At 35.8% G+C, this 27,690-nt stretch overlaps 1 protein-coding gene across 1 annotated transcript; it reads right to left on the reverse strand.

Annotated features, from left to right (window-relative positions):
• Window positions 1-1,750: 1,750 nt before the first annotated feature.
• LOC118827776 (deoxynucleoside triphosphate triphosphohydrolase SAMHD1-like) lies at window positions 1,751-27,690 on the reverse strand. Its single transcript, XM_036599243.1, has 15 exons — window positions 27,599-27,690; window positions 22,277-22,437; window positions 22,063-22,178; window positions 16,334-16,395; window positions 15,930-16,073; window positions 14,191-14,267; window positions 13,964-14,075; window positions 13,796-13,887; window positions 13,578-13,663; window positions 9,266-9,376; window positions 8,951-9,129; window positions 6,557-6,634; window positions 3,556-3,660; window positions 3,287-3,396; window positions 1,751-3,092 (listed from the first exon to the last, which is right to left on the reverse strand). The coding sequence occupies exons 1-15, from the start codon at window positions 27,620-27,622 to the stop codon at window positions 2,984-2,986; spliced, it is 1,566 nt and encodes a 521-aa protein (XP_036455136.1). The 5' UTR covers window positions 27,623-27,690; the 3' UTR covers window positions 1,751-2,983.

Consider the following 27,690-nt stretch of genomic DNA (forward strand, 5'->3'; position numbering starts at 1 on the left):
CACCACCGGTGGTTCCAAAACGCACTTCATCATATTCTTCATAACTTTCATATTTCATAAGCTACATTCAAAAGGTGGGTGTCATATGAGAGCTGTAACTGTCTTCTTTACAGTCAAATAGATGAGTGATGTAATTTTAAACCCTTATAATAAAAGAAGCTGAACTCACAATTTCTTTTTCTGCTGAAAGTCGACCCATTTTTCCACAAATCTGGGCTATAAACTATAAACAGATGGCGTCTCTTCAGTGATCTGCTCTGTAAATATTATTTTTATAAAATAATACAAAGAGTATCTGAGATTTTTGGCTTTCAGCAGTAAATTGCAAGCATATAGCAATATGTGTGACACATTTTCTGTTCATTTGAGGAGAGCTTTTAAAATAAATAAATAAAGTACAAATTTATTTCATGCAGTTACTGAATAATTTGCCCTTCGATTTGGTCATGTACAGTCAGATGGACAAACCAAAATATACTGGAGAATAAGAGGTTAAACCCCTTTCTGTGATAATGTGCAGTCTATGGGACAGCGGTTACACCTCAATTCTACACAATTCCACACAGTTTCACACCAGCTGTATCACTAAACAGCTAACTGCAGTTCAGCCAATATAAACACTTAACGTTAGCTCAGAAATTGAGCCCAAGTGTTAATGAACTTGCAGCAAAGGGAAGATGTCAGGTGTCTACATCTAGCAAATAGGTAGGTTTAAAAGACTGAGCACCTGGGGACATTTAAATCTTGAATATTTGAAGTGTTCATGTAATATTTCAAGGTCTACTACAAGTGCCTACATTTTACTGTTGAAGTTTTTGCGTAGTTTGAATAAACTGTGGTCAGTCCGGTTTATAGCAATATGTTAATTAAAAAAGAAATAAAACCAAGGTGATCTCTGGCCCAAAGATTTGTTGAGATTTTTTTAATATGGCCCTTCTAGTGGTTGAGTTTGACACCCCTGCTTTATAAACAAGTACGTGATGTTCTAAAGCATTGCTTTACTCCATGTGAACCACAAGAAATACAGAATCACTGTAAACTTAGGTTGTGTTCAGATTTTTGTGCAATAACCTTTTTAAGTGATTTTATAGCAACAGTGGAATATTTCTGCTCAGTGCTCTATAATTAACATCAAAAATAGCTAGTAAACAGTAATTGTGAGCAATAATTAACATTTGATTTACCATTTATGCCTGGGTTTAGAATAAGAATACAGGGTGATCATATTTTTGTGCCTTGGAACATAATTTGGGTCTAAATGGGTTAAATACTTGGGCGCTATGGGACTTGATAGGCTCTCCCTGTACAGAATAAGCACCAGACTATAGTCTGTCAATAGTGCTACCATTTTTCACCAGTTTACCGAGAGAGATGGTAAAACTCCAACATACAAAGTACTTGTGTTACTTTGTGTTACAAGCTTTAATTGTCCGTGTTTAAGGTTGAGCACGCTAAAACGAGAACAGACACAATCGTAAGCTCGATGGCATTATCGCATAGGACCTCCCATTGACAGGCTAATGGAGATTAGCATTATGATTGCATTAGTCTGGAGCCCTGGATCCCTCACCTCTTTGTTTTAACCAGTGTTAAAACCTCACAGTGCGGACATCCTAGACACTGAACCTTTTTCTAATGTGTCAGCAACACCATACAAAGCTCAAGGACGTTTACTCATTTAATCATGATTACATTTCACACACATTTCAGACATTTCACATGTTTATTGTGATCATAGAGCAAGCCCATTACACACAGTAAAAACACACAAATGTATAACATGTTTATTTCTGAAATAAAAAAATAAATCATAAGGATGTTATAGAGACAGATTTCCATTTTTAAAAATAAAATCTAAACTGAAGCCGTTTTCAGTGCTGCCTCTTATCTTTGGACAGTTGAAACAGAATAAGTAACATGTTAGAATGTGTGTGTTTTGCGAATCACTAGAATTTCCCTAAATAAAGTTGACCAAGGCATGTACTATAGAGGAGAGCTTACAGTTACAGTGTGTGCTGTACAGTTCAGTTGTTACAAGATGTTACCAGCTGAACCATTTCTCTCCTCTTTTGCTCAAGTGTTCTTGTCTCCTTTATCAAGTACAGTATGGTCTGACTATAAATTCAGTGCCACCTTCCACAGAATAAAACCACATTCTACATTCCATAGATGAAGAAAACTAAAACTACAAAAGTAATGATTCTCAAATAAAGAAATAAAATACCAATTTTCCAACTACAGTAACCAACAGTAATCATATCATCATAATATAAGAAAATAATAAACAAAATAAATAATTACATAAAATAACATTAGTTAGCTAAGCTTAAAACATCCTGAGTTCTGATAACTCTGGAAGGCACTTTGCAACAAGCAGTTATTGTTACGTTTGAATTGATTAAGTGGAAGAGAAAAGATCAATAACCACATTATAAGATACATAAAAGATAAATGAGACGTAATGAAAAAGACAGAAATTCATTGTACTTATTAAGCACATAAAATAGAGCTTAATAAGGCTCATGTATATATATATATATGCTGTCAAAAGAAAATCTCATATCTCCATTTTTGTCTGTTGTCCTTTACATGGTGTGTACATGAATGGACCAAAAGAAAAGACCCAAAATTACATGGAAAAAAGTCTGGTTCCATTGACTTACATTAAAAGTTATGTAGGTTTTTTCCTTTTTCTGTAAAGGAGCCTCTATATTTCTAAGGGATCAAGAACTTTTGGAAGATGCTTATGTACACATGAATTAGGATTTTTGGTGTGTAAAATCACATAATTGTTATATGTGGACCTCAAAAAATGTAAGATATGTACTCATTAAGTTATATTGTAACATTTTTACAACAACTTCAAAATGAGAAATATTAGATGTATCTGTTATTTTGATTTAAGAGGATTAAACTTGCCGAGATACAATTTTTGTACAGTTTTGCATAGTTGCACCACTTGGGAGCCCAGAGCCTCAACTAACTATAAAAATGAATTCTTGACCATAAAATCTTTCAACTCATGCTGGTTACGAGCAAAGGGAAAGATCTCACTGAGCCATTTTGCCTTGGAGTCCTCCATCATGTTTGTCCTGGAAACATTAAAGCATGGAGGAGAAAAGATAATGTTTACTCAAAAAGTTGTACAGTATATACAGTAGGCACCACCTGAAACACCTCTAATTTAGTGCTTTCAGCATTCTCTCTCAAGTTTTCTCATCATCATTGTGACTTTTTGGTGAGTAGAGCCTCTCACTGATCTTCAGAAATCTTTTGCAGTTCTTACCAGAATACTTCAATATACTCCTTGGCCAGTTCCTCAACAAAGACATCATCTCCCTTGTAGAAAAGCATGCCCTTGGTTTCTTCAAGTTTCTGAGGCAGGAGATATGAGACCTGCAGAGGCACCAATATGGTTATGGACAAATCCATGCATGTAAATTCCAGTTCATAAAACTGATTGCTAGTGAATAATTTACCAATTTTTGGCTAGGGAATTCGCAGTCTTTTGAAGAAAATTAACTAACACTCAGAAAACGTTCTTGAATGTAGTACCTCATCTTCGGGCAGTTGTATCGGTTGGTCTGGATTATCTTCCTTGTAGAATCGGAGAACATCATTTGGATTCTTCCGTTTCATGCCGTAGTTAAATTTGATAAGCTGCAATAATGGAGATGGAATAATAATGTCAGTAATAGTTACAGTAATAATTAAGGAAAGTGCATCAGAAAAATATTGCTTTAATTGACTAAGCAGAGCAGGTTATTGGCATTAAGAATAGATAAAGAGACTCTTATTAGTCCCACAACGGGGAAATTTCACCTCTGCATTTAACCCATCCGTGCAGTGAAACACTACATACACACTAGTGAACACACACACACTAGGGGGCAGTGAGCACACTTGCTCTGAGCGGTGGGCAGCCCTGGCAGCGCCTGGGGAGCAGTTGGGGGTCAGGAGCCTTGCTCAAGGGCACCTCAGTCATGTACTGTCGGCTCAGGGGATCGAACCAGCAACCTTCTGGTCACTTAACTCTTTTCTCTCTATCTCTCTGCCTTTGTCTTTGTATGACAGCCTGTTCAACTGTTTAACTTTACATGTCAAATAAAGTAAAATCAAATGTCCGAGTGTGTGTGAAGTACTTAGTGTGATTACCAGTGAAATATATCACAATAAAGAAAAGCAGCACCGGATAAACTGCTGTTGTCGATAATGACTTTAATGATATAAATGTACTATACAGGTATCGGTGAATTTATACAGTGTGAAGGCTGTGAATGTAATGTTTACTGTCTGTAGAGGTTCACTCCCATTAATGTAAGCTAATGTTCAGGAAGCTAATGGGCTGCAGAGCTGTCCTTAAAAATTACATTATTAATGTTGTAATTAATTAATATGTGTAATCTACCTATTATTTTGACTTTTAAATAATATGTTTTTTTGTAAAGTCAGACCAAGAAATAGACCTAATTTAACAATAACAAACTCCTCAGAGCCTTTCAGGGATTCTAAACTGCTTTGCTGGAAACAGATATCCTAGGAAGCCTTATATAATCATCTAACCAATGCATATTGTTTATTGTAAACCTGGTTTCTTGCACAGTTCACAGAAAGATTTGTAAATGTGCACTAGTGAAGCATACTGTGATCAGTCTCAGGAAACAGAACTTTTTTTATTGTTCTGATTTAGTTTTGTCAGTACAAATTATTTCCAATGATGTACCCAAGTCAATTCAGAAACATTTTCTAGTTGTGATAAAAACAGTAACTTGATAATTCAAGTTGTTTTCCAATAAACTACTTATTTGCTATTGTGTAATTTTCTTTACTAATACTTTTACTTGTACTCAAGTAAATTATCACTATAGTAACAGTACTTTTACTTAAGGTTATGTACATAAATAGGGATTTCCACCCCTGCAAAATGCTTGACAAGCAGTTCAGTTCTGGCATGAATTGTAATTGCATAGTTGTTAAGCTAAAAAGCCCCTCATTTCTCTTCAGTAGAACACAGAAAATAATGGCAATAAGATTTTTTTGTTCTTAATGAATTTAAGCTGTTGTGCACTGTAGCACCCCCTAAAAGTAAAACTATGTCAAATTTTGCATGCCTCATTGGAATCTCAATGTATGCAGGTGTGTTTTTTTTTTTGGTGGTCAGACTAACTGTTCTTAAGTTTTTGCAAATTAAGTGAGAAATACTATGGCCACAACAATTGACAGATATGTGGAAACTGTAGTAGACAAAAAAGGCAACAATTTTTGATCATTATTTACCTACAGAAGCTACAGATTATTTCAAAAACCAATTTTGTAATGATTGGATAAAAATTGTAGGACTACTTCGAAAAGAGATGTTTTCAAAAGAATTGATAAAACTATGCATTTGAAAAAAACATTTGTAATAACAAAGTTGAACATCTCACTGCAGGGAACCAGTTTCATGTCCACAAGTTGAGAGGAGGATGGCATATAGTTAGTTTAACTGTTTAAAACATGAATAGCGCCCCCCAGTGGCCAGATCTGTCAAAATTTTACAGGATGAAAGTTCCCTTGTGGACATACCGTTCATGGTTCATGATCAGTGGTCAATGTTAAGCCTGTTAAATGCATACTGATAATTTGATTGGTTGACGGTGAAAATAATTTTCAAGCTATCAAGTCGTCTATATGGATCCACTTAAAATCTTGTTCAAAGATGCAGCACACCCTCTAATGACATACATGTGCAGAAATTGACAGATGACCTCAGAACCGTGTATCACATAAGCTTGCAAAGTTTCATCACAATCAGGCTGATTTTTTGTCATTTTGTGTGTCTGATTAGGGGCACTATGTGCATCAACCCCTAATGATTCTATTAAGATACTACTACTGTACAACTTCGTAGGTTTCAACTAATTTATAGGAAGCGCTACAAAATGAAGAAATGTTGACATGAGATGTGTACAGAATGATGAGCAAAGCTGTAGATGATTTGAGATGAGAAAGCTGTAGAATACCGAGAATGCCTAGTATTTGAAAAGACGGCAGATGACTTATCAAGACATTACTCTAACAATATAATTACAGTGTATTAGTTATCATTTAATAACTTCTTGTTGTTTCAGAGAAAATATTAAATATTGAATAAAATATTGAATAAAAACTCTTCAAATATCTTCTGGTATCTACACTATATATGTTATTACTGGAAAAATTACAGTATTTACAGCAAAGTGATTCTAAGCTTTTGAACAGTACTATACCTTGGGATTTTCTTTTCTATTTGGTCTCATGCCACGCAAAATTAATTTGGGAATGTCAAATAGTATTTTGCTAGTTTCCTAGTTTGATAAGTAGCACATTATTACTGTTACTTGTCTATTTAGAAACATATTCTTAGGAACTATTAAAACATGGAAGCTGTTAAGGTGCATTTCAGTGCTTGAAATGGTAGTACACTATAAGTCTGTGGCATTGTTCTCTAGTGGTCATCACAGAAGATCCAAGTTCAACCACAGAATGTAATACAAATTAAGTTTTCTGCAGTGTGTGCATGTTTTACTGTACTTACCACAACTTCAAAGTCGTCAGCATTGAGTGGCAGAGGCTTATATTCCATAATTTGATCCAACCATTCTCTCAGCATTTCCTGATAGTGAAAAGATGGTAGGAAAAGGGCATCATGATGGTTTTATGAAAGGTACAAAAACACACTAAATGCAAGCAAAGTATGGACTAAATGTAGTCTGATGTTAAGGCCCATTGATTGCTTTGTTTTAAAACTAAGAAATAAACGTCTCCTAGAAAAGATTCTGTGGGGAATTTTCAACTATTGTTTTTTCCCCGAACACATAGAAAATGTAAAAGAGTGTGAAAACATGCCATGCTAATGACATGCATGACCTCCAGCAGGTGAGTTTTCCTCTGATGAAAATACAGCTAGTGCTTTATTAGTTTACTATTAGGGGTGTCATGATACGGATATTAATATTCATTTTTTTCAACATAGGGGTTGCGAGACAATATACACTGTGAATCAAATACAGATTGATTTCATGCTATAAAATGTGTGATATCAGGAATGCTTTCTATAGTTCTGTTTAACACAATACATGTTCCTAAAAGTGATAACCCTTAACTAAAAACTCCACTGTGCAGCTCCCGAAACTGGAAAAAACATCCTGCCTTGGATAAATTAAGAAACTTAGACTTATTTTCTCAGCCCTTCACTGCTTAATAACCATTGCTATCAAGCTTACGGTTTTTTTAGCAGCGCACTATATATTAAAAATTTAAAGCTTCAGCTGTGGTGAAAAGATGTCCTAGACTAATAAAAATAAAAATTTTCTAAGTCAAAAACAAATTAACAAAACCTAAGACAAAATGGCATTGTCTAAATATCAAATACATATCAAGCGTCTACTCCTGTGCAAAAAGTCATCAAAGGTAAGATATAATGGTCCGTAAACATTTTTTCATTCCTGTCTTAGGCAGTATGCTTTAGTCGAAGATGGGTTGATGGGTTCGGTTTTAAGTTTGCTGTGTTGTTTTTCCTCGACATCTCAGCAGTCCAACTTGAACTGTTAAGTCATCTTCACTGGGCAAAATTTATAACTGTGGTGAGTAGATGCATGCTTTACAGTGAAAGGTGTTGCAGTGTTGGTTAGGTTTATGTAAACATAGTATTCTTGTTGATGTGAATAGTCTGGCTATCGTTGGCAGAAGTGTTGGAATGATGACTGCACTGTTGTTATGCTGTAGCCTGGTGGTTTGAAATGCATTTGAAAAAAGGTAACTAGCCCCTCACCCCCAAGGTGGCCACTTCTCAAAGGCCTACCCAAAAAGTTATTTCTGCTTACACCACTAGGCTAGTGTATAAAATGCTTTTGGTTTTCTGATTTGGTGTTTTCTGACTTATTAGAAATAACTGTGAATAGGACTGATACGTTTGTTGCCGCTGAATCTAAGTACAAAGCGTTTTCAAACACAGTTGATCAGAACAGATAAAATATACATGTTGGTTGCTGTTGTTTTGTGTGTTTTTAAAGTTTACTCAGTGGTCAGGTGGTTGTAGGGATAGTTCACTATATAAAGCTGTACTAAATAGACTCGAATGTCCTATGTGCTGCTCTATTTAGGGTGCATCAGAGAATTTTACTAAAATACTAGTGAATAGGAAGCCAACTTCAGGATTGTGGCAAAAACACAAGTCTTAGCAAGTCTCATGAGTCACAAGATTCAAGCAGCCACTAAGTGCAGATTCTGAACTGGCAGAAAAGAAATTTCTCACTCTGTGGGGATGTTAAAAGCTACTTTAAGATATGCACTTGTATTCGATTGCAGATTCTACCTCTATTTGATTGTAGTGTCCACTTCTTTTTGGTTGTGTATTCTACAGTTTGCTGGGAGTGATTGAGCCACATTAGAAAATCCCCTCTCACTCATTTCAGTCAGAAGGTCAGAGCCACACTTTATATAAAACACGAGATCAGATTCTGAACAAACTTGTAATGCCCAGTTCATCTAATGTTGAGATGTAGCAATATAGTTTACATTTTATTTATTCTCTTTTTTTGGACTGGTATATTTTCATAGATTTTGCACCATTGCTTCTATGTTTTTATTAATTTCTTTATCTTCTAAGAAAATGACTTATGCAAAATACAAAACAAAAAAAAAAAACTTTACAAAAAAATATAAAATGATTGAAGTTATGTTACCATTTCTTTTCTTATTCTGTAACAAAAATGTATTGTGATGCAAAAACAACAGTATGTATTGTAAAATTTGCATATTTCTACTGGTACTTAGAATGCCTGTTGGTTCTTAACCAATTTGTCCTGTGGGATGTGGGCCCAAATGTGTTTGAGTGAGCTGGCTAGGGAAAAACTCTATGAGAGATTTAAAATGTATAGGTGGTCATATAATAATAATGTCTGTCAACTTAAAAAGCAGTTTGACTAACTCTCTGGGATTCAGCATTTTCCAGTTGTCTCACGTTCTCAGGCTCAAGTATTTTTCCACCAACGAACTTGTAAAAATCACGTTTAAAAATTCTCCTGATGATTTTCTGTGCTTTCTCTGCTGTTTTGAGTTTTGAGTCCGTTGTGTCTTCTTTTGGCTGATTGTTTTGAAGAAAGCGACCTGTATTACAGAAAAGGAAAAACTAAACATTAAATCTAACACACACACACACACACACACAATCATATATATATATATATATATATATATATATATATATATATATATATATGTATATATATTAATATTTTCCCACCAATGACGCCTTGAATGCCAGGTTGAAAAATTCTCTTGAGGATATCTTCAGGGTTTGAGTCTGTTGAGTCCATGTTGTCTTGGTGGTGTATGATTCGTTGAAGAATGTCATCTGTATAACAGAAAAAGGAATAAAAAATAATATATATATATATATAAGTATATATATATATAAGTATATAGTATTGCTGCTGTCAGAACAAAACCTCGTATCTCCATTTTTGTCATTTTTCAGTTTTTGACATAATCTGAAGATGCCTATTTCCTTTTAAATTGTGTAAATTTCACGATAAATGAACCAAAAGAAACAGCCCAAAATGACATGAAAAGATGTCTGGTTCCACTGACTTACATTAAAAGTAAAGTTTGTTTTTTCTTTCTCCTGCAAAACATAGCCATGATTTTTACTGTTACTTTCTTACGATTCTACCTTATCAAGCATTTAAGTGATCTGCGATCATGGTCATTCAAGATTTTTTTTCTGACCAAATTTCTTCCATTTTTTTAATGGTTTACCACTATCCCTCCATTAGTTGTTTTCTTTGTTTGATGCAAGTCAGTAATTTAGCCTTTTTGAAACACAGTAACATCTTTTCCATGACCCCAGGATATGTCTTCTGACATGGTTGTTTAAGAATTAAGAAGTTACTCACAGCACCAATTAAGGTTAAAAGAATTGTTGCAAGCTGAAACATATTAATCACTGCAATAATTATCCAATCAAAGGGTCTTCGGGGGTATTTGCTTATTTAAATCCCATTGATGCTTATTTTTAGGCCAGGCAATATACAACCTCATTTTCCAAAAATATTAAAATAGAGTGCAATGATATGCAAATCATATAAACCCTATATTTAATTGAAAATAATATAAAGACTCTGTAAATGTTTGGGAACTGAAGAGACACTGCTGTAGTTTTGAAAGTGAAATATATTCCCATTCTTGCTTGATACAGGATTTCAGCTGCATCTGCTTTGTCATACTTTTTGTCATATTTTTTGTTACATAATGCACCAAATGTTTTCAATTGGTGACAGGTCTGGACTGCAGGCATGCAAGTTTCGCACACAGACTCTTTTACTATAGAGCCATGCTGTAATACATGCAAAATCTGGTTTGCCTTCCCTGAAAAAGATGTCATCTGGATGGCAGCATATGTTATCAAAACATGTATAATATTGGTCAGCATTAATGGTGCCTTCGCAAATGTGCAAGTCACTCATGCCATGTGCACTAATGCACCTCTATACCATCATGAATATTGGCTTTTGAATTGTGCAGTAAAAACAAGCCAGAGGGTCTTTAGCCCAGATGATGCATTGTCCATGATTTCCAAGAAGATTTTTTTAAATTGTAATTTGTCGGACCACAGGACACTTTTCCACTTTGCCTCAGAGCATCTTAAAAGAGCTCAGGCCCAGAGAAGGCGGCGGCATTTCTGGATCTGGTTTATATATGGTTTCTTCTTTGCATGGTAGAGTTTTAACTTGCATTTGTGGATGCAGCGATGAACTGTGTTCATAGACAGTGCTCTTTGGAAGTGTTCCTGAGCCCATGCAGTGATTTCCACTACAAAATCGTGTCTATTTTTAATGCAGTGCCTGAAGGCTCGAAGATCACGGGCAACCATTATTGGTTTTTGGCCTTGTCCCTTATATACAGAGATTTCTCTGGATTCTCTAAATCTTTTAAAGATATTATCTATCGTAGATGATGAAACACTATGTACCCAGTGGTGGACAAAGTACACAAATCATGTACTTGAGTTAAAGTAGAGATACCCAGGGTAAAATATTACTCCAGTAAAAGTAGAAGTCCTTCCTTGTCACTCTTGGTAAACCAATCTTTTAATAGAATGTCATTAATTAGTCTGACGCTGATGTCTATTAAAATTATCATAAGCACAAAACACTGAAGTCAATTTCCATTAGGTAAAACCAAGAGGCTCTGAAATAACCTTTTGTAAACAAGTAAGGTTTCAGTTTAAGATTTTTTTGCAACATAGTTACAACAACTTGCTTTATCACAGGTTCACAAATGAGTTTTCCTTTACTATAGTGCATCTGTAGGTCTCTGTTCATAAACATAAACTAGCCAAAACAAATTTACTATAAAGTGAAATCTTTGTATAAATTCAGAAAAAAGACACATGCCAGTCACAACTGCATATGTGTGCATATTTCTGTATTGTGGTCTATTTACACAAAGTTAGGTTAGTTCCATCATTTATGTTGAATAGACACTCCCAAAATTTTACACTACTGCACTGATGTTGAACCGTGTGCTTGTACTGGGTAGATTTGTCCAACAGGTCAAAACAAGCTCAAAACAAAGTGCGCGCTGTACCTTGATTGGTGTGCTTGCTTTGTGCTTCTTTCGTTTTTACGTAACATTTTTATAGACACATAAGTCAAAAGGAACGACAGATTTTGCATAATGTAGTGGAGTAAAAAGTAAGATATTTGACTTTGAAATGTAGTGGAGTGAAAGTAAAAAGTCAGCCAAAATGGAAATACAGTAAAGTACAGATACACGGAAAAAGTACTTAAGTATAGTAACGAATTACATTTACTTCATTACTGTTCACCACTGTATGCACCATAGACGATGCTGTTTGCCCACTCAGTCTTTCACAGAGTGGTGAACCCCTCCTTATTTTCACTTCTGAAAGACTCAGCCTGACTGGGACGCTTTTTTTATGCCCAATTCTAATAGTGACCCCCTAGCAAAAAGGTATTATGGTGTGGATATACATTTTTTGGATATACATTGTATAGAAGGACTTGATGGTTGCTGACATCTGGTGTGTAGCCACAGATGGATGAGTCTTTAATACATCCATAGATTTAATGATTAAGTCTCACAGATAATTTTATAAATGTGTGTACATTTTTGCTAATGTTAATATATGTCCGTGTTCACTACGTGTGTCAATTAGTGCTGGGCGGTATGACTTCAAATCAATATCAAGATTAACTGAATGTTTTACCTCGATTATGATTAATGAACGATTATTTTGTTTTTGTTTTTTTTGGGTTTTTTAGTTGTTTTGCCCTCATAGTTCACTGACAAGGTTCGTACTGTAAATATGCTCTGCATATCTCAATGTAAATCGTCTGAACAGCCAGATCGGAATTCACGTGGCTTTTACGTCAATCGAACACAACGTTTGTCATTATTCCGTGCTGCTGAGCCTCATAAACATTTGGGGTGATATTTCTGTACAAAAATTAGAAGAGACTTTTCCAAAACCCTTGGTGTTTGAAGAGATTTTGAAAGAAATGGCCGAACGCGGCCATAGGAGAACGAGGCTGCAGCATTGAAGAGCAGTTAAAAGTCTCAAAGCAAAATTTAAAGAATCCGACGACACAAACCAAAGTGACCACGCCCCTTTTTACGGCGAGCTTGAACACATTCTGGGTGATGATAAACACTGTGTCCACTCACTGTCCACTCTATTAGACACTCCTACCTTGTCAGTCCACCTTACAGACGTAAAGTCAGAGTAAAGTTGAGTTGGTCATCCTCTAGTCCTTCATCAGTGGTCACAGGACGCTGCCCACAGGACGCTGTTGGCTGGATGTTTTTGGTTGGTGGACTATTCTCAGTCCAGCAGCGACACTGAGGTGTTTAAAAACTCCAGCAGCACTGCTGTCTCTGATCCGCTCAGACCAGCGCAACACACACTAACACACCACCATCACATCAGTGTTACTGCAGTGCTGAGAATGATCCACCACCCAAATAGTACCTGCTCTTTGAGGGTCCATAAGGGGTCCTGACCACTGAAGAACAGGGTAAAAGGGGGCTAACAAAGTATCAGAGAAACAGATGGACTACAGTCTGTAACTGTAGAACTACAAAGTGCACCTATATAGTAAGTGGAGCTGATAAAATGGACAATGAGTGTAGAAACAAGGTCATAATGTTATGCCTGATCGGTGTGTGTGTATATATATATATATATATATATATATATATATATATATGTATATATACACACATAAATTTTTACTCTTTCCATAAATGTTAAATTGAGATGAATTTCTAGAAAAAAATCATATTTAAGTGTGTTCTCTGTAGAGGATGTGTTAACTTATTTTCACTTTTAAAATCAACAAGACACGGAATTTGATCAGGGGTATTGACTATGACTATGGTCCCAACAGTTTAATTTTTCTTCTTCTTTTTTTCAAATTTTTTAATAAACGATTTTTAATTTTTTTAACAGTGTGAGATTATTTACGTTTGTACTGGCTGATTTTTACAATGTTACCAGTATATTCTATTTGTAATAGAGACAGAAAGAGAACCTGTGAGAGTCATGTATTCTTGGAGGTCTTCCACTTGAGCAGAGATTTGGAAGGTTTCTTCAGCTGCTTTCAGCGCATCCACTATCCTGAAAACGTCAAGGCATGTTTCATTTTATAAAGTCAAATTTATTCATAAATCATGTGTATTATGATGATAAATACAGAGAGAGTAGAATGTTTTACTCTTTCGGTCACATTTCGTAGAATCATTAACTCACATGAGTTCAGCTGCTTTTTTATCCCTGTGTTGGTAGGCCTTATGGTGAAGGAGGTTGTGAATGTGAAAGAGCTCGTATATGTTGCTTGCTTCCTGATGGATGAGAAAAAACATTAAAAATATAGTTTCCAAATATTCTGACCTATATTTTCTGTGCATTTAAAATTACCTTGTCTAACATGCAGATCTGCTTTTCACCCTTCTCATTAGTGCAAACTCGTGCAAATTTCATGTAACGTTCAGGGGAGAAATTATATTTCATTCCCAGATAGTGGCAATCCCTGAATAAAGAGAAAAAAGAAGGAATATAGAACATACATTATGTTCATTATATACTTGAAATCAATCTTAAATATTTTATTTCACATGTAGAAAATACATACAAATAAAACTCACCGAATTAAACAGTCCATTTTGTCAACATCAATGCCGGTTCTGGGATTGGCCACAATCTGCTGCAAGTAAGGCTCGTCCTACAAGGCAAAGTATTGGCTTTTTTCAATATTTTCACTTAGGAGTTAGAGACACTTCAGCTCTGAGACTTCAACTCTGAATGTCTGGTTTAAGCGTAGTTTAATTAAACTAGCTACCAGGAATATGGCCCTAACATCAAATTGGCCAAATTTATTAAAGGTTTCCAAGGATAAATAATAGGAAGCATCAATGTAGGTTATATAATGCATTGCAATTCTAGCTGTTTAATAAATATGAATTTCTAAACCTGTTGTCTATGCTCATTTATGGTTTACCTTGTTTACTACACAATGTGTCATGCGTCATGGCAGATATGCATATGATCATAATTGCTTGTGCCAGGCAATCAAAGCATTTCTGTAGTGAGTGAGACATAATATGCATTTCAAGTCACTTAGATGTGTGTCATCCAGCACTTCTGCTAGCTGCTAGCTATGAAGGGAGAAGGATGCCTACACTGGTCAGGTTAAGAACAGTACAAAGAATTTCCACGATACAGAGACAGATAAAACACTTAAAAATGTAAGAAGCTTTGTTCCAATAACACTATTAGAGGCATCAAACCCTGTGGAATTAGAAAATCAAAGAAAAACATATATGGCCAAAACGCCAACAATCTAATTCCTGTTCCTTTACAAAAGACCAGTCGACCCCAAAAACGTGTAGTAAGCAGTAAATTAAACCTCGCTTTGCTCAGTGTAAGTTCACTAAATAACAAAACTTTTCTGATTTGAGATCTTATTGAAGAGCAGAGGACTGTGTTTCTTTCAGAAACGTGGCTCAGTGAAAATGTAAACTGTGAAATGGTGAATTTATGTCTTTTGAGTATGCTGTGGTCAACCTTTTTAGCCACAACTCTGTATTATTAATTGTAATGTATAGACCTCCAAAGTGAAATAGTGGCAGAAATTGCAGAACTAATATCAGTTGTATCCACAAGTTATGATAAAATTCTTATCTCTGGAGACTTCAACTTACATATTGATAATCCATCAGACAATAACGCAGTAGAATTCATAAGACTTCTAGAGACATTTGATTTGAAGCAGCATGTGGGCAGCACTACACACGAGCTAGGTCACATCCTGGATCTGATGGTCACTAAAGGTTTAAATACAAACATGTCCCACATCTCTGATATTCCACCTTGGAATATCATATCAGAACATTTCTGCCTATTCTTTCAAGTCAGTTTAGAAGTAAGGAAGAAAGTGTAAGAAAACTCTTTGAAAAAGCTTTACATTAACTCAGAAAAATGTTTATAATAATGCATTGAATACAGCTCTAACTACCTCCTGTAATGATCTGGTCTCTGATTTTAATATCACAGAAATGGCTATTTCTGGATTCACTGGATGCATTGAAAACATTTTTTTTTTTGTCAGAAATTTTTTCTGGTGCTGATGATATAGATTTTGATGTGTAAAATCAGCGAACTGTTCCTTTAAGCATGATCTTTGCGAACTTTTGCACACTTTTATACTATTACACAATTTGCATATGGTTACTGCACTTTGTGCTGCAAACCTTATGCAGCTATGATACTTTATAAGTTGCTGTTCTGATATTGCATACTTACTGGAAGCACATTCATTAAAACAATGTCTCATTACATTATTACTATTACTAAGTAAACATTATTATAGATAATTCCTGTTTACCTGTTGAATGTCCTTGTTACTTGGATTGATAAGAGCCTCAATCAGTTTCAAGTGTTTCTCTTCTAATCCTTCATTTACCATCTTCTCCTTAATGTTATGTTTTCCAATGAGGTCTTTAAACATTTTGACTGATTGCTCTTCATGCTACAACATGGAAAGAAACAGGTTAGTGTTTTTATGAGATGAGTTTAAGGTGCAGATTAGATTATCTGACACATATTATGTAGTAATCTGTAATTGTGAAGGGAATTCACAGTTAAATGTAGATAAACGATAGAAGAATACATTTGAGATGTTCAAAAGTCCTATATAAATAATAAATGAAAAATAATGAGCTGTTACAACTGTTTTAGTGTTTGTCAATTGTAAAACGAGACAGTTTTTTTCAAATTCAGTTTCAGTACCTTCCACTTTGGCTTTACTTTCTTCATGAATTCCTCAAATGCATGAGAGAATGGACCATGACCTTCGTTTGAGAAACATACAACAGTTTTGATTGTTAGAATCTAATCCTTACCTAACATTTTATACAACAATAAAACAGCTTCCAAAATACAAACTCTGAAAAACAAAGGTTCCAGAAAGGATTCTTTACGAGACACTAGAGAATATTTCTTTGGCATGTTTTTGGTCATTTTTCCCAATTTTCTACCCGATTTAGTCATTTCAAACTTTACCTGCTAGCTAAGTCTCCCCATATCAAACAATACTGGAAACAATAGGAGGGTAAAGGTAGCATGAGCTTCTGTGAAACCACCACATCTTTTCAAACTGCCGCTAATGGAACATCATTGGACAGCTCAGCATGCTTTGATGAGAACACTAACTACCAACTGTCTTATGTCAGCTAACAGACACCCATATAGCAGTGTGATGAGTGATGGGGGACAAGAAAGACTATCCACCCAGATAGAGAAAAGACAACAATGGACTCCTGGCCACAGATGGCTGTGCCATCGGGGTTAGAGAAAACTTTCACCAGATGGTTCCTTAAAGAACCATGTTTGTAAATGAGATATGTGAGTGTGAAGAACCTTTTTAAAGTTTAAAGAAACCATACAAAATGTAAGAGGACCCCTTATATTAATATTTTTTAAATTGATTCAAATTAGTTCTTTACACCTCCATTCACAGATATCATTAACAAACATGTTTCTTTAAGGAACTTAAATGTCCCAGCTGAAAACACCCTGTGTGGCATCTTGTATGTAGAATATAGAATTTCTTTCTGTGCTAATTAAAGATGATAAGATTTACACCTTACTTTTGTCAAAGGGAATCGAGAATATTCTATCAGAATATAGAGGCAGCAATTGTGAGTCTAGATGAATTTTGATTCTGTAAACCTGTCATATCTCTATAGGGTTTGAAAGAAAGATGCATTTCACATGAAGTTAACAAAACTGTTTAAAGCTTTAACGACAAGCCATCAGCAACAATTTAAAAAAATGGGGATTAGTCAAGAACATTTCTGTTGGAGCAAGGCATAAGACACTAAAACCATGTATAGCCTACGCATTTGCAACAATATTTGTTATTGGTTATTACCCATAAATTGTATTAACATTTTCTTTTTCTAGTAACATCAAAATAAAGTCCATTCCCAACACCCTATCACTCAAAAATGATTGAAATAGATGAAAATGACTTTTAATGCATTTTTTTCAATTAAATTCTTCTAATATTGCAGGCATTAGCATTCTCATAGATGAACAGGCATTGATGTTGATCAGTTAAAACTTTAAATCTTAAAACTTTTTCAGACTTTAGATGAAATGTTTAAAAACACAAGATGTTACATATTACAACCTATTAAATAAAATTGTGAGAAAAAACAAACTCAGATTGGTAAGCAATGTCAATTTCTAGATTTCTAATCTCAATATCTAGATATTCATTAGCCTAAAGATAAGAAAGACCTGTCAACAATTACAAATAATAATTTATCATTTTAAATAGTAATATTACAATTAAAGCTAATATAAAAAGCTCAACTTACCTTAACATTTCCTTTCCTTAACATGGGATCCAGAACAGAATCAATAAAATAAAATATACTAGCATTACCCATTTATTTTTTCCAGACCAACAGATTTATCTACAATATCATTTCGTAAATTGGACAATGCTATTTCAGGATATACATGGTGCCTCAGAAAGCCAGGTGTAAACTTCAAACTTTCAGCTTAAGAAAGTAAAATGAGGAATGAGGAAAACTGCCATGTTTAGTGAACAGGGTACACTGCCATTGTCATTTATGACAAAATTAGGGTAGCAATTTCTAATAACATGCCTTTACACTTAGCAAATTACTAATTATCTTATAGTTAATTGTCGTATGATTCTTAATAATTACATGCATTAGTAAATGTCACAAAACAACGATTTGTTACATGCAAATAATTAGTAATTATTACAGCTATAGAAAAGTAATAATTTATAATAGTTAATATTTGTTAGATTGTTTCACGCTCATAGCTCATAACTAATAAATTATAAAAGTTGAAATATTAAGGTTTTTCCTTATTTGCATATTATTCATAGTCATTATGAAAAAAAATATGTAATGGCCCAGCCAGGATTTTTTCTCCTTACTCAAAACGTTGTATTAGCACAAAATACGTGATTATCTTTACACTTCTGCTTCGGTCCAACACTTCAGAGTGCATGAATTGACCTACATTTTAGTTTTGTTTGTATTCTGCCCCCTAAACACCGATTAGGAATTACACTTTATTTGGCATGATCTACAGCAAATCATAAGCTACCTTATATTGCATATTCAGGAACTGTGAAATCAACTGACTTTCCCACACTTCACAGACTGTGCATCGCTCTACTTGAGTAATGTTATAGCTGCACCAGATGGCACTCATTTAGTGCTCAGTTTTTGAATGCAACAGGGAGACCGCTCTTCGTTCTGTTCCAAATAACGAGACCAAATAAAAATGGCTCAAATTACTTTACGGGTTTGAAGTGACACCCAGTACAAGAGTTTGCAGCAATCATGTATTGCTGATTTGAAAAGTAGGCTCAATACAGCTCTGGATTTGCCATCCAACTCAAGCTGAACAGCTTTTCTGACACTTACAGTGTAGCTACAATGACAATGTAACAAAATGTGCAGGCTATCATTAGCCAGCTTATTTTGTTATCTAATTTAGCTTGTTGACCTTACATTAATGTTAGCTACCTACCATCCAATATTTTGCATTTAAAGTGCAAGGCAGTGGCAGATGTATTTTTATATACACTTAAATTTTTGTGATGCACTGACAGTTTTGAAATTGCCATTGACTTCCCCACATTTAGCTCCCGCTGTGTATAGTTAAAGCATGTTTGCTGGACCTGGTTAACCAGCCGGGTAAAAGCCTGCCAGCAAAAGTCTCGGTCAACAGTGGAATCCACACCATGATTAAAAAGTGGCTAATCTAATTCTCTGCAAATCAAGTTATCAACATGTAAGAAATGAACTTTTATGTCCTTAAAATATGAATTGTTGTGTTCTCTAATTTAATTTAACTAGAGAACCAGAAGCACAGACTCCGCCATTCACCGAGACCCCAACATCTTCTATTGTTTATAGGGCAACTGCACCCCGCCCAACAAAGGAAAATAACATGCCAGTATAATGTTCATCCAGGTTGTGTTCAGATCATTTTGAGGCTGAAGTTTGCTTCCTGTTTGCTAGCTTCTTGTTTGAATTTTCCCATTCCACCTTAAATGGCGCAGCATCCAAGAGGTTTTGTTTGATGCTGAGGCTGGCAGTCAACCCACTGGGGTCCACGCCCACACAGCAGAATGACAAATAGTGACAGAGAAAACAGTTAATGTGTTTTTTGGAGAAAAATTAGAAGGTAATTGAAATGTATAAAATTGTTTGCTGAAATATTTATTTTTCACTCATTTAAAAAAAACAAATGCAGGCATACCCCTTTATGGGCAGGTCCACTGACTGGGAGCTGTGCAAGGTTCGGAAGTCCACCAGACCTCCGGTGCAGGTGGAACCTCTCGAAGACTGAATGGTGTTCATTCGTGCAAAGGGCATAACTAAATATTCATAGAGATCTGACGGGGTTATGATGGTTGTCTTCCATTCATCCCCTTGACTAACTCAGATGATATTGTGTTCATAGATGTTGAGCTTCCTGCTCCCTGCACCACACGCTGAGATGATTTTCCAGCTTCAGAGTCAACTCGTATAGGTTCTCGAGAGATGAAGCCAGATGTGGAGTAGCAAGCTTGTCTCTATGTTCTATCACCAGACTCTGTTGGTATCTGGCCATAAGTGCATCTGTGCTCCAATGGATCTCAGCTGCCAAGCTCCAAAATTCAGTAGCATAATCAACCACAGAATGACTGCCCTGCCGAATGTCGAGGAGACGAGAATTCTGATTGTCAAAGGTTTTGCTCACAGCTTGGTAAAGTGGCTTATGTCTGGACACTCGGGAGGCTAATGTTCCCATATCAAGAAGGCCTGGAAAGAGAACTTTCCATTTAGGCTACGGTGGCATGACTGAAAAGAAAATGGAGGACTGTTGCTTGAATTAAAGTGAATATAATGAAAGGACCCCTAGCACCATGCACCGTCCCCCTTCTTTTTGCTTAGGAGAAAGCGGATGTCATTCAGAATAAAGAGTTGCATCTGGAGCCACATGGGGTGATGTCAAAGTAGGATCTGTTTCTTGTCACAAGTGCTCAGAAAGTGGTTGTGAGTGAATTTGCTGTAATTTGCCCATACCTGCCTGATGCAGCAGCCTGGTTAACAAAGGCTCTGCTGGGTCCATATTTCTGGTTCAGTCTTGATGTGACAGGGGGCCACCCGAAGATGGTGGAATTGTTTGGCGAGCATAGAGAAGATGAGCAAACTAAAAAGACTCCTTTAAGAGGCAGCATGTAGTAAGGCAAACTTAAGACAGAGCAGACATAGAGCTCTTCTTAAATAGCCATAGGCACAGGTGAACCTGCTTCCTCGTGAATACTGAGAGGCCACTCTCTGCCTCCATTGACAGGGGCTTTTGCCATAGGCTGGGTGGCAATTTGTCTTGCGCATGTAGAAACCTGAAGCTGAATCAGCTGGCCCCTTACAATGAAAATTCAATTACAGTTTTATTTTTTCTGTGGTCATGATGTGCCTGATGACGTCTGGTAGTATGATTACGAGAGGAATATAAATGGGTAAGGAAAATCAAAGCTGGATAAATTCCTTTTGTTGCTAATAATTTTAATGGTAGAAATGTACTATATGGGTGTCTAAGTTATACAATTTGAAGGCTGTGAATATTTACTGGTTACAGAGGTTTACACCTATTAATGTAAGCTAACGTTCAACATGAACATTAGGACTGTCCCTAGAAAGAACATTATTATTGTAAAATCTACATATTATTTTGACTTTTAAATACCTTTATTACTCAAGTAGTTTTCCAATAAACTATTTATTTCCTCTTACTTGCGAATGTCTTTTATAAATATTTTTATGTGTACTCCTGTAAATGCTCACCTCTAGTTTAAAAGATTTTTTTTTTAAGTTGGAAAAAAACATATTGCAGTGTCATTGTTTTGGAACACAGATTTACAGCTAAATGACACTTACTTTATCTAAGAGTCAGAGAAAATACACTTAACTGTCATTACAGTGTCATGTCTGTGCTATAATGACAAAACGTTCACTATATCTGTTTTACAGTAGGATTTCATGTCATGGTTACCACAAAGTGCCAAGGAAGACTACAGAGAAACAATTTGAAATGCTCATTTTCTTCCATCTTGCAGTCAGTCTGACTTTCATTCAGTACCTTTTCCATTTTTTTACAGATTTTTCCTGTTGCATGCCAGGAGACTGGCCTATTTTTGATGCACTTTCAATCCTAGTTTTTGTGTGAATAAAATGATTGCTAAACCTTTTCTGAACTTTGATGTTGAGAAAGTCTATGTATCCAGTAAAATAAACCTTTAAATTTATGGACAAGTAGCATTGTGATACATTTACTTAAGAAGATGATATCAGTGGTAAGTGCATGCTGTACCTTTTTCAGTAATCATCATTGAAAAAAAAACAATATTGAATTTCTGTTATTTGATGGTGTTACATCACACATTAGCCATTACAGTCTAATAATAAATATCTCACCCAGGTCACGACACAGTCCTGCAATCTGCACACAGAGTTCCTCTTGTTCAGTTATTATATTCAAACCATGGTGAGCTTTCAGACTCTTTACAAGCTGTCCTGCCAGATGAGCCACACTATTCACAAAAATGAGAGACACATCATTATGATCTTATTAATGTATACTCTTCTATCATAAATATGTAGATATACCAGCCAAGTATCAGAAATTTACCTAATGGAGTGCTCAAAGCAATTATGGTAAGCTCCTGGAAAGACAAAATAGCCTCCTCCGAGTTGCTTGATGTTCCTCAAGCGCTGAAACTCTGGAGTATCGATTATTGTCACCAGCAGAGGGTGCATCTCGATGGGGCCATAAAGAGGATCGTTGAAAACCTGTGTCAAAATCATTTTTTAAACCTCACATTTTTCATGATGTGCAATTACACCTATAGATGCATGCAGGTACAGCATAACATAACTTTGTGCTTTTCCAAAATGTCATTGATGTCACAAAACATCACATGATACAAAATATCAGATTAGTCAATATTTAGTAAATATGTTAAAAGGTTGTTTGTTTTTAACATCATTTTAAAGACATTCCAAATACATCGTTCTTGGCAATTTGTCAAGCATTTGGCACAAATGGGGATTGGTTACAATACAATGGCAGAAACTAACCAAAAACATTTTGTAGCATCTCGCTTCTGGCTTGCGTGGCATGGCCATGCGCAGAGGCTCTTGGGTGGCACCTGAGCTGCATTTTGTGTAAATAAGTTGTTGTACTTGGTTTAAAAGGTGTGGTATGTCTTGCACGTGCTTTACTATGCATTTGGAAAGTCTTCAGACCCTTTCACTTCTTTCACAGTTTGTTATGTTGTGAACTTGTGCTAAAATAAAAAAAAAATTTCCCCATCATTCTGCATTCAATACTCCATAATGACAAAGTGAAAACAGAATTTTAGAATAAAAACTAAAATATTGCATTGATGTTAGTATTTAGACCCTTTACTCAGTACTTAGTTGAAGCACCTTTGGCAGCTATTACAGCCTCCAGTCTTTTTGGGTATCATCCCACAAAATTTGCACACCTGGATTTGGGGATGCCATTCTTCTCTGCAGATCCTCTGAAGTCTCGTCAGGTTGGATGGGGACCATAGGTGGACAGCCATCTTCAGGTCTCTCCAGAGATGTTCGATTGGGTTCATGGGCTCTGGCTGGGCCACTCAAGGACATTCACCGAGTTGTCCCTAAGCCACTTCTGTGTTGTCTTGGCTGTGTGCTTAGGGTCATTGTCTTGTCGGAAGGTGAATCTTCAGCCCAATCTAAGGTCCCGAGTGCTCTGGGTCAGGTTTTCATTCAGAATGTCTCTGTACTTTGCTCCATTCAGCTTCCCGTCAACCCTGACCAGTCTCCCTGTCCCAGCTGCTGAAAAACAACCCCACAGCATGATGCTGCCACCACCATGCTTCACTGTAGGGATGGTGTTTGGCAGGTGATGAGCAGTGCCTTGTTTCTTCCAAATATGACGCTTAGAATTGAGGCCAAAAAGTTCAGTCTTGGTTTCATCAGACCAGAGAATCTTTTTCTCACAGTCTGAGAGTCCTTTAGGTGCTTTTTTTGCAGACTCCAGATGGGCTTTCATGTTTCTTTTACTGAGGAGAGGCTTCTGTCTGGCCACTCTGCCATAAAGCCCAGATTGCTGGAGTGCTGCAGTGATGGTTGACCTTCTGGAAGTTTCTCCCATCCGGACACAGGATCTTTGGAGCTTAGCCAGAATGATCATTGGGTTCTTGGTCATCTCTCTTACCAAGGCTCTTCTCCCCAGATTACTTTGGGTTTGGTGGGGCGGCCAGCTCTAGGAAGAGTCCTGGTTGTTCCAAACTTATTCCATTTAAGAATCATGCAGGCCGCTGTGCTCTTGGGAACTTTCAGTGCAGCAGAAATGTTTTGTAGCCTTCTCCAGATATGTCCCTCCGTACAATGCTGTTTCTGAGCTCTACAGACAGTTCTTTCCTCCTGATGGCTTGGTTTTTGCTCTGATATGCATTGTCAGCTGTGAGACCTTATATAGACAGGTGTATGTCTTTCCAAATTTTGTCCAATCAGCTGAATTTATCACAAGTGGACTCCAATCAAGGTGTAGAAACATCTCAAAGATGATCAAGAGAAATGGGAGGCCCCCAGAGCTAAATTTCAAGCGTCATAGCTCAGGGTTTTTTCTTTTTAATTAATTTGCAAAAAATTCTACAATTCTGTTATCACTTTCTCATTATGGGGTATTGAGTGCAGATTGACAGGGAAAAAACTTAAATTGTTTTGATTTTTGCAGATTTTTGCAGGCCTCAGCATAACAAAATGTGAAAAAAGCGAAAGGGTCTGAAGACTTTCCCGAATGCACACACATGCACATATGTATATATATATATATATATATATATATATATATGTGTGTGTGTGTGTGTGTGTGTGTGTATTTACACACACACTGATGTTTCATTAAAATTTGTAGTTTATTATGATGGCACGATTAAATAAATACATAATAAATGCCAACTAAATTAACGCCAATTTGTTTTTAATCACCATTTTTGAGTAACACAGATAGTGTTACCAACTCCTTCTCTTAGCAGATGATTCTGATGTTTGCGAGGGTGTTGAAAGAATATTTAAAGACAACTTAGTCAGGACTTGTGAGGTGAAGGGTGTTCCAAGGATTAAATGATCTACTATTGACATCATATCTATATCAGTATAATGTTGATTTTGCATTTGAAACCTAAACATCAAGCTGGACCCTCTTTTTGAATCTGTGCGTGTGTGACGTTAATATGTAAATATGTATCGTAAAGATGTAGTGTTAAAAACCCCAACCCCACCATCTCTGACTTTTAAATGATTATTTTGAGCTTTACAGGGCAACTTGAAGCTGCACACGCTCATCATATTTTAAGCCTCTGACCCAGTAATGCTTCCTCTTTCAATTTTAACAAAACAATATTCTACAGTGCAGCTTTACATTCAGCAAATAAACAGTAATTGTGCATTGTGGATGTGTTAATTTATTTTCACTTAAATAATCAATAAAATGTAATTTTGCATATGACAGTAAATCATCTCTTCTGATTGATTTGAAGACACATGCAAACTAGTGGAAGCAAGTTTGCATTTTGAAAGGTTACATTGAAAATCCATCATAAAACAAAGTATTTTTGTAGCGTAACCTGCCTTTGTTGTGATGTAATATGTAAATATGTATTGTAAAGAGGTGGGGTTAAAAAACCCCAACCCCACCATCTCTGACTTTTAAATGGTTATTTTGAGCTTTACAGGGCAACTTGAAGCTGCACACGCAGGTTTTGCATTTTTGCTGTGTCTTTTATGGTAAGGTTTTCATTTTATAGTCAGCTGTCGACTCCATAATTATTAGCACTCTTGGTAAAGATGAGTGTAAAAGCTCATGAAAAAACTTTCATTCTGAAAACGAGAGAAATGTGAGTTATTGAAGTAAATATTTAAAATCTGCACTTGGCAATTTTTACTCACTCTGCATTTTTTTCATGCAACTTTAAATGAAAGGTGCTTTGTAAATAAAATGCATCATCAGCATCATCATCAAAATATCTGTCCAGAGCCCTGTTTAAGCGAAAAGGTGGAAGGAAGCTGAAGCCGAACTTGACCACAACTCAGAACCACAAGGCCAGAACATTTCAGAACAATAATTCACAACAGTTCTCTTTGAGACACTGAAATAATAAATTATACAAGTAATAAATTGAATATACCTAACTTCACAGCTGTGCTGCTGTATTTTGTGCGGTAAGGACTCAAGGAGAGAGAGAGGATTATCATGGTATTTTTATATCAATTACACTTTTTAAAATTTACTTTTTGAAAAGGTGACCAATGCTACATTTTTTAATACACTGATAGTTCAGCATTGAATACCTGTCAAATATTTATAGACAGCCTCTGCATAAAAAAGGCAAAAATTTAAGACTGCGCAGGCTTAGTTGAACAGCATAGTTGAACATCTACCGGAATGAAGAGTGTCACTGCCACAACTATGCTTACATTATAAACATATACATATAGGGGTTACACGGTAACAGTGAAATAGGATTAAACGGAAATGGGAAAAGACTTCAAAAGGTACACATCCTGGTTAAGTGATAAAGAAATTGATGAACAAATTCATTTCCAATTAACTGCATGATGAAAGAGCTGATGTCATATGAGATTTCTGATTTGAAATTCGAATTGTTCTTGCAGTTTTAATATGCTCTGGCCCTGTGCCAAGCCAAGGTAGCAATGAAATTTACAGAAGGTTACGGTTGCTAAACTGCTTGTTGTCCAGGTGGTGCTCAAAAAACAAAGTTAGTTTTGTTAACAATTGGTCTACTTTTGGTCTAGTGTTGTATGAAATCCACTTTTGTCAAATTATATGTTATATCCCCGACAAGAAGTATCTTTATTGAAAACCTCCCAGATTCCAGACAAACTTCTATCCGAACCTACATGATTAGAAATTATAAGAGAATGCTTAGAGAATACTTTTCTACTTTTTTCTACTTTAGATAATGTAACTTCACTAAGAAATAAAAGAATAAGGCGGATCACTTACTGCGGCACGCTCAACCTATGTCTCCTCTTCGATTTAAAAATAACAGGAACAGTCCTAGACTACTATTTAGCACAATTTCAAAACTAACTAAGAACCAAACAGCCACTAAATTTAAGAAACCATCCACTGACATCAGCAATTTCATTATTTTTTAAAATAATAAATTTTAAACACTAAGGTAAAAAAAAAATGGCATAGTTAACCACTGTAGACCTGCTGCCCAAAAAAAGCCAATCTAGATCTTGCTCTGGGTTCTTTCTGAAGCATATAATCAAACCTCAGCGGTGCTGTTACCGACTATACTGTACCAAGCGTAAGCTAAAGACAAGAATTTATTCATTTACCCCTACTGAGCCATAGGCCTGCCAATGGGCCCAAACTTTTAGGACATACTTCCATAATCTCTGATAAGCTCCATGAGTTTCCATTGAAGTCCCTGTAGTTAATGTATAATAAGCCTTAGTATGTAATAAGCCTGGAATGTTAAGGGGTTAAATACTTTTTGAGATATGCTGTGTTCTGTAGAAATGATAATAAAGGGCTAAATTTCATTGCCAGCAACATTGGATGTACAAACAAATCAAGGAACAAAAAAAGCTGGTTAAACAAAATAACCTTATTAAGGATAAATGCAAAAGGAGCTGTTGAGAAAAAAATCATAATGCTTGTATTGACTTAATATGTTGTCAGCAATATAAAAATTGCTCACCCATCAACCATTTTTAAAACTTTCCAACAGCATCTTAGCACAAAAAAATGATTCTTAAATGGTAGAGCGAGCATCCTACTGAACACTCTCTCTACCATTTAAGAATCATCTTTGTGCTACGATGCTGTTGGGAAACCCAGCTCAGATAAGTTTTAGAAATGGTTCATATTGCTCAACAAGTAACAAATCATTTTTTAATATTACAGACACAGCCATCTCACCTGCATTGTTGTTCTCTCCTCCATTGTCTACCTGCTGCAATGTTCTGGCCACAAGCTAAACTAATCAGCTTTGTTGTGCTGCTAGCTGGAGG

This window comes from Colossoma macropomum, unplaced genomic scaffold (genome assembly GCF_904425465.1).
Source record: "Colossoma macropomum unplaced genomic scaffold, Colossoma_macropomum, whole genome shotgun sequence".
NCBI classification, from domain to species: Eukaryota; Metazoa; Chordata; class Actinopteri; order Characiformes; family Serrasalmidae; genus Colossoma; species Colossoma macropomum.